General features: G+C 49.3%; 1 protein-coding gene across 1 annotated transcript; it reads left to right on the forward strand.

Moving 5' to 3' along the window:
- The first annotated feature begins 409 nt into the window (after positions 1-409).
- Positions 410-2850, forward strand: LOC119403340 (uncharacterized). Its single transcript, XM_037670282.2, has 3 exons — positions 410-645; positions 728-1125; positions 2827-2850. The coding sequence occupies exons 1-3, from the start codon at positions 410-412 to the stop codon at positions 2838-2840; spliced, it is 648 nt and encodes a 215-aa protein (XP_037526210.1). The 3' UTR covers positions 2841-2850.
- Positions 2851-8438: the final 5588 nt, after the last annotated feature.

Raw genomic sequence — 8438 nt, forward strand, 5'->3', positions numbered from 1 at the left:
GAGAACGCTAAGACTTGCGCTTAACTTCGTTGACTACGCTCAATCTTGATCTCAGAGAGACGTCTAACGCATAGTGCTCCCTCGGCGCTTGCGTATTTGTGTTACGATTATCGTCCTGGCTTCGCAATTAAAGGAACGGTGACCAGTCACGTTGACGTAACCATCCACATCGCTGCACTGAATACTATCGTCGTGCACGGTAACTCGACCATCCTTTAAGATTAGTTTCTTCCTCGACAGGAACGCTCCATTAAGGAGGCTAACGTCCCAAACATATTTGGCCAGACACCGCCACAGCTGAATACGTCGTCAGCTAGCGCTTCGCAAGCAGCTACCACTTAGCAACTAACCGAGCCAAATGCAAGACTACGACGCAGATCGTCCTGGGCCGTCTCTGCCTTCTACCGAGATGGCATTGAGTGTCCTGGAAGAGCTGTTGGTCCACGTCGAGAGAGTGTGCGCGGAGGATCTTCAATGCCTGGACGAGGAGAACGTGGCCTGGATCCCGCGGCTCGGAATTCTGCAGCCGACGCTAGCCTTCCGGGAAATACGACGCGTCCTCTACGCATCCTACACCGTGTCTATGCGCCTGGAGCGCGTCGCTTGGCTCTACTGTTGGCTGCTGCCGAGGCGAAAGATTCGCCCGTGGCTTCTCTTTCGCTTCGGCGCTTCCGCGGTGCATGCCGACTGCCCCACTCTCCTGAAGGCCTTGGCGAAAGCGCTGCAGGTTCAGTCGTCGGCCCACGACGCTCAGCCTGAGGCACGTCTGCGGGACGTACTACGCCTGCCTGATAAACAAGTTCCCGGGTCCGAACTCGCCGGAACACACGGTGATGTTCTTGGTGCTTTGGAGCGGCCAGCGCTTCGCGGCCGCGTACGCCGGAACGGACGACGAACAGCTAAGGCTCACGGCTGGCATCCACGTCGCCCTTCGAGGGGAAAGCGTGCAACTGCTAATGGGCCTCCACGCAGACTTGGACGTCGCGTTTTCTGCGGGTCGTCAAGACGTCGGAGGTACACCCTTATTTCGATTAGGCAGAAACCTCAGTACTGTGGCGCGGATCTTAGGGCAACCCGATCCTCAACAGCAAGCAGTAGACCACAGTATGCACACGCAAGAGCAAGGTGAGGCACGCCGGGCTTTTCTACTGATTACCGTCGACAGCCATGTTTAGGGCAGCCTCGAATTTCGAGTTTTGTATCGCAGTGAAATCCGCATTGTATTTAAGTGAAACCGCATTATTCCTCTCGCACCCTCCGCACTCACTTAGCAGCTATAGCGTTCTTCAACAAGGTTGCCGGGTTTGCTTTGCAGCCATGCGGTTACATTTTCATTTTGACTGGAGCAATGTACAGGGTTGTCGACCTCTAAGGCGAACACTTCATTAGTATTCAGGACCTCATAGAAGCTGATGTTTAACACATAAATTGGAAGTTTGTTATTGTGTTTATCGACACGATGATTCTACGCAATATAGCGTACACCCATGGGCAAAAGCACACGGGCCACTAGAGCATTCTGAAATTAGCCGTCTGTGCCGTCAGTGGCGAGCCGTCTGCTGTCGAGAGCATTGCTCTGGTGAATACGTGGCCAGCAGCCTGTTCGCCACTAGATGGCTCCGACGGCAATTTCGGCACGCACTCCCGTGATCCGAATACTGCTGCTCTCGGGTGTACATTTCCCTCGCAAAGTAGCATGAACGCTCTAGTTTTACCAGCTCGAGTACTAGTCAGGTGTTCATCTTAGAGTGGTCGATCCTGCGCAAGCTATGGTGGATTCACATTTAGGTGCGCTAATGACCTTAGTAGTAAAAGACTAATCCTGGGACGGTATTTTGTAGCGATGTTTTATGCCTTATTCTATGCTACTCTTATCCACCACTCGCGTCCGGATGATAAAGGGGTTGTACCGCCGCTTTATTAGCACGAAAAGGCATTAGCATCAGAACACGCATCGCCATAAAATACCTGCCCTGAGTTCTTCACTGCCGTTTGTCTTCTAATGAGATCGTTGTTTCTGCAAAAAAAAAAAAAACACATTGTTTCCGAACAACAGGTGTTCGATACGTTGCCGACGACAGTTGTGGTCACGTACGTTCCTTTAGGATCCATAAAGACACCTGCTGTCGTATCGCATTAACTCAAGACAACACCTCGATAACACCTTGCGACTGAGTCATCCGCGTGTTATCAGCCGCAACGCGCCATCTCTTGGAATCGAGGTGCCTAAAGCACCCTGAAGTAGCGTGCATCTTCGGTTAAACAAGCGCACTTTTCATCGTTTTCACTCCTGGAAACTAGGTCTGCATGTCCATAAGGACGCGGCTGTAGTACATCGGGCGCTCCGCTCTATATCTGAATCGCTTCAGGGACCACAGCAGTAACGTACGCAAAATTGAGACTGTCTTCTGCCACTAACTGTAGCATGTGCGGGTGTCAATCACAGTTTAAGGGAGCTGATGTACTATGCAATGATAAAGGGGGGGGGGGAGACAGTTAAGGCCGAGATGATCAAAGTGGCGGGGCACAGAATGTGTAATGACGCCATCTGGACGTTTTGTCTGAGCAAAGAACTTACGTTCCTTCGGGCTAATTTCAGACAGCTTTATAGTCGTGGCTGCGTGACACGCGCACTTCTACTGTCAATTCGTGTCTGCATATACGCCACTGCTTGAAATAGTTCTGTGTTGGAGGTTGGCGCTTGAGTTGCCCCGCTCTTCTGTGTTTTAATGATTGGTTGTCTGTATTTTGCAGTAGTGTATGCGCTGTCTACTTATAAACTGCTTCTTGAAGTTCACACATACTCTTTTTCTCCGGTCTCTCTAGGCGAGGACCCATGAAAGAAAAAAAGCATGAATGGCTGGTTTCGTTGGAGTTTCTCCTCCGCTTGGAAGACATTTACACGGCGCACCAAAACTACGTCTCGCGTGTGATTTCTACGAGACTGCGTGCCACAAGAAAACACAAGTCCTTTCCCGAGCGCAAGGCATCTTTCAGTGAAGGCCCCAACTCGATATCAAAGAACAACTCTAAAGCTACGCCGAACTTTACATGTGGCATGATTGACATGCAGTCTCTGTCAAAGGTTACGACCCTGGGCCGCAAGTGACCGGACCTCTAGCGAGACCGGCGTGGCACAAAACGCCGTGGTACATTCGAAGCGCCATGCAAGCAAAGTATTAGAAAGAATAGCGGCATTCATCTCTCTAGTCGAACGTTTGATGATCAAGGCGTGCTTCGTGAGGGTATATTCGGGACTCTGCGACAGACCTCACTGAATCAGTGGCATAAAGACTTTTTTCTTAAACCAGAATATTCGTGACGTGGCCACGTAGATTCGCGGCTGAAATGTGAGAACGTCGAAGGCGCGAGTTCACGGGAGGCCGTCTAGAGAGCTCGTGCCTTCTTTTATCTATTGACGGAAAAATAAAAAAAAGTTATACTGCCCCCTTATGTCCGTCACCGACGATTTGCGCATATTTCATGGGCGCAAATCACTTCGATACACCTTCACGCAACACACTTTAACGTTTCATGGCGATAACTACAGGCTACAGCACTGGTGAGGGCTTGAGGGGTAAGTGCCGGTGTTGCTTGGTAGGGTGTCAAGTGCTCCCTTTGCAACCTCCCTGCCGATGCCCATGCGCATGTGCATTGTCCTCACCGAACACGGGTGCAAAGAAGAGCGATGGTCTATAAGCGTTGTTGCGCGCCTATTTGTGTTCTGTACTGGAGAGCCAATTCTTCAGCTAAGCGATCCAGATTAATGCAGTTCGGTGCGCTAGCAACAGTCGCATGCAACGTGATAGCTGTGACCGTTGAATTTCATTAATATTGTAGCAACATTACATGGCTGTTGCGTCGTGACACAAAGAGACAAGGCGCGGAATGGCTCTGCCGGAGAGGCAGCGAGTGTATCTGTGCGTCAACCATTTCATTGATTTCAACGCCCATGTTACGGGTAATTGTCACATGACGCCATCTCTTGGTCATGTGACCTTAAAACCTGAGGTACTTGGTCACGTCACGGGATCGCCTGGTCATATGCTCGAGTTGTGCAAAGTCAATTCGGGAGTGGGCTTGGACGGTGGTTAACACTTTCGCGACCGCGCCTATTCCCGTCGATGTATGTTAACGACGACTTCAAGTTTACATTTTGGCGCGCTCTGAGCGCTTCTGGACAGCTAACGCCATTTAAAGGGACACTAAAGGCAAATAACAATTTATGTCAGAGTGAAAGCTCAATGTATGACAACGTCTAAAACGGCAATATCAACAGCAGTGCCCTACTTACCGAGAAATTAAGCTAAACGTATCACGCGATGAGCGCCACGAACGGGACATTTTGGAAATGATCCCGATGACGTGAGAGAGTCCGACTACAATTAATCACTCGCAATCAAACTAGCTGCAATAAAAAGAGAACCTTCCGTGCATCAAGAGACGCAATAAAATGCTGCTTGTTCGTTTCTCTTTGATTCATGGATAAAAAAAAAAACCTCTTTCGCGTTGCCATGCGGAACGGTGCGCGTGGTTCAAAGGTTCCGTTTTCGCCGAACTGTGCTTCGCTGGGCGCCCTGCTTCGCTCACGCGGTCGCGTCTCAGTGGTAGTTTCCGTATCGCGTACTGCCTCGTGTGTTATGCGCGCTCGTGAAAATCGCTTTGCCACAGAAAGTTCAACAAAATGCCGCACGCATGTGATGTTGCCGGATGCTCGAATGGTGCACGCCGGCAATGCATGCCGACGCGCAGTAAAGGCGGGCAACGTTGCGCACGGCAACAGTGACGTGAAAAACACCGCTTTCAGGCGGGCGATTTGAAGTGCGCTAACGCGATGCGGACCAGTAAAACGTGATTTTATTTAAAAATAAGCACTTCCTTGGCACAAAAGTAGCACTACGAGGTTTCTGGACCGCTATTTCAACAATCAACGTCGACTTAATATTTGCTTTTAGGGTCCCTTCAAAGCGTAAAAGAGGAAGCATTTTATCAGTTTCGCTCCGAGCTTTTTTTTTTTTTTTCGCCGCGGGGGTTCTTTACACTCCTTCGCAGTCGGGGAGGTGAGCACTCGTGCTTTCAGTCATGGCGTCGACGTCGCTTGCGGGTGCTCCACGAAAACGGCGAATTTCGACGGATTCCGATTAATCTGAGCGTCAATCTCTGGTTTATGTTAGGAGCACAGACCCGGAAGACGACTTCGATCCGTCAGACTTCAGTGCGGACGGCGATACTGCGTCAAGCCACCCCGGAACATCAGCAAGTATCCGCCAATAAGTTTCGCTCTCTCCTTGGTCCGCTTATTGCTGCCGCGCGTTGATGTAAACATATCCGGTGCGCACTTAAGGTCACAGTTCTATCTGCAAGGTGTCAACTTCGTTCGGGCGAGAGCATTTGGCGCCGGCTGCAGAAAGAGCGGAGTTCTCTACGCGAAGACGGCGCGGAGTGGACCTTGACCTAGCGCCTCCGGAAAGCCGCGCGGCGGCTTCTTCGTGTTGTTTATCCCCGCAGAACTCGCCAGAGAGATATGCAACCACACAAATACGTAGGCGTGGATGCATGTTTTCGAAAAGCCAACGCTCAGTGAGCCAACATTTGTTTCCCCGCGTCGAGAATCTGCTTCGCACTATATAAGCACTAGTGCTTATATTTTTGTATGTATGTAAATAATCTTTGCACTTGCAGAGCTTATATATTATTCTATAAGGGCTTTGCGTTCGAAACGTATATTTCGATTTTTTTTTGTGCTTACACTGTGCAGAGTAGCATTGATGATTTTATGAATTTTTATTTTTTTGCATGTTTTTGTTTTCATAATTTTTTATAATAAAAATAAACCTGTTGTTAGCAATTAATACCGTTTAAAAGATCAATTCTTTCTCTATCATTTTATACCCTAGACTTTAGCATCAATCATTTTTTGTGGCAGGCAAAGAATGTTTCCTGGACTACCTAAAAACAGCCGATTTTTCCGCGGTCACGAAGGCGTCAACACGGGTGAACTTAATTTTTGAACTGCTATGGGCTAAATAATTTTGCAGAGTTAGCTAGATTGGTTTTGAGCGTGGCTCAATTGCGACCGCCATCGGCTTTTCCCGCTCCCTGCTAAGGGCCTGAGTAAGGCCGGTGAACGAACCTTAAGGCGCCTGCAGACCAACACCTTGTTGTGTCCTGTACATTTTGACCCAAAAGTTGATGAGCGGTGCCCTCACTGTGGGGAAGTCTCCGATAACTTTCACATGGTTTGGGCATGTCAGATGAATCCTTCCATTCCCCCTAACCCTTCCCCTACTGGAGAGGCATGGGAGGCAGCCCTACTCAATTGCTCAGGCCTGGAGTCTCAACGGGCTCTAGTCCAACGGGTGCGGGTTGCGGCGTTGTCCAGCGGAGTCCCGGAATAAGGACTCCCCCTATGTAAAGGGTCCTTTTGGGCCTGCACACTGTCATTTTATTGAATAAGTGTTTTTCACCCACCACCACTCAGTTTTCGAATCCAGCAAAGTCAGTTTTCGGAGGGCGAGTCAAGTCAATTGTATTTACCATGAAAACGTAACCTAATCATTTGATCACGTGGGTTTTATATAAGCATTGAATTTTACCCGACGCTCGCCGATTTTCCGCTTCGTGGGGCGCATGATTCTTTCGCAATAATGAATCCCAGTATATCAGCAAATTCGACGCACGTGTCGGGCGGCAGGCAGCAACACATCTACAACAGAGCACGTGCCAGCACTGCTGTAGTTGTTTGAATGATCAATGAATGAATGAAAAACTTTATTAGTGCAAAGGAATTCTCCCGGTGAAGGTGAAGCCCTCACTCCAGGGCCCCTGTGGCCTTCGCCATCTTGCGAACTTGGTCGATCAACTTGAGCTGCTCCAGGTTTCGAGCAGGACAGCGCAGCCTCCCATGCACTGCTCCGGTTTTGGTGTGTTGTTTCTGGGCACCACCTTTGAGTGTTCGCAGGCCCATGTAACGTGATGAAGTGTTGGGTGTTGCCCGCATAGCGGGAAAGTAATCAAGTAACTTTCTTTAGGATTTATCAGAGGCGCGTCTAGTGAAGGAATGGAAATCATATACTCAGAGCTTGCATGAAGCCGAAATCAGGTTCGAAGCTTCAGAATGTTATCTGACGTAGGGATGTTCTCGGTGTGCAAGAGCGAGTGCTACGGTCGCAAACACCGTCTCACGTTAGTTGTTCTCGTAAAACGATGAAATAACGAGTGCGTCACAAGCCTGCTCACAGTTCTGATTGCGACAAAAAAAAAGTAAGGTGTGACGCGCATGCACTGGCATGGGCTTACACATTAGACACTGGCTCGTTGTACATCGACTCGGCCAGACACGGCTTTGTGCAGCTCGTGACCATGGCCTTCAACAACACCCTTAAAAACGAAAGGCGTACTTGGGGCGTATTTTTGTCCTACGACGATATTCATAAATCGATATTGCGTGCATATACTTCCGTTATCGTCGCGCGCCTGGTAACGTTTCCACGAACGGCGTACTCTTTATCAGCGTGACGTAGCATTCTTGATAGGAAGGTGTAGGGAGCGCCAAGTTTTCAAGAAAGAAACGAAATCAAGCTACAATTATTGCGGTGGGACAAAAAGAAACCGTGAGCATGGCCCCCTTTTTAAACGTGAAAAGTAAAACTGCCAAATCTTGATTTATTTCATGCCACAATTCGCTAAAACTGAAGAGCAGTTTGCAAAGTCGTCTTGAACGTGAGCCATTACAAATAACATATTAATTGTTGGGGTTTAACGTCCAAAAACCATGATATGATTATTAGGGACGCCGTAGTGGAGGGCTCCAGAAGTTTCGACCACCTGTGCTTCTTTAACATGCACCTAAATCTAATCCTCGAGCATTTTCGCCTCCATCGAAAATGTGGCCGCCGGAATTCGATCCCGCGACCTTTGAGTCTGCTGTCGAGTACCATAACTAAGAGACCACCGTGGCGGGTCACGGTCTAGATGACCGAGAAAGAACGAGTAGTAGAGCAACAGTGCAATCTCTTGACAAGTTCAAAGTAATTTAGCGACTGTCTCGCATGAGCCTGCGCCCTCCGTCGTGTTAGTTACCGGGACAGTAAATTTTATACGTGCATCCGCGTGGCGAAAGATTTCGGCTGCTACCTTGTGAGCGGGTTTTTACGACGCGGTAACGTAAAAGAGAGAGAGAAGACAACTTAATAATTTTCGGCAGATTGCTGGGCTGGGCTCCCACCCATAGGAACTAAACGGATTGACCGTGTCACTCGGCAGCTTTCTCGGCCTGCTGGATCGCCCAGAGTTGCTGGTCCAGGCCAGAACTGAGCAGCGCAGTCCGCCAAAGCGCCCGAAGGCTTTCATTGGAGGCCGTGACCCCAGTGTTGCTGATTATAGCTGGACATGCAGATAGCTAGGATGTGGTCAAGCGTGGCTATATGGTGTTGCAA

This window comes from Rhipicephalus sanguineus, chromosome 8 (assembly GCF_013339695.2).
Source record: "Rhipicephalus sanguineus isolate Rsan-2018 chromosome 8, BIME_Rsan_1.4, whole genome shotgun sequence".
NCBI lineage: Eukaryota > Metazoa > Arthropoda > Arachnida > Ixodida > Ixodidae > Rhipicephalus > Rhipicephalus sanguineus.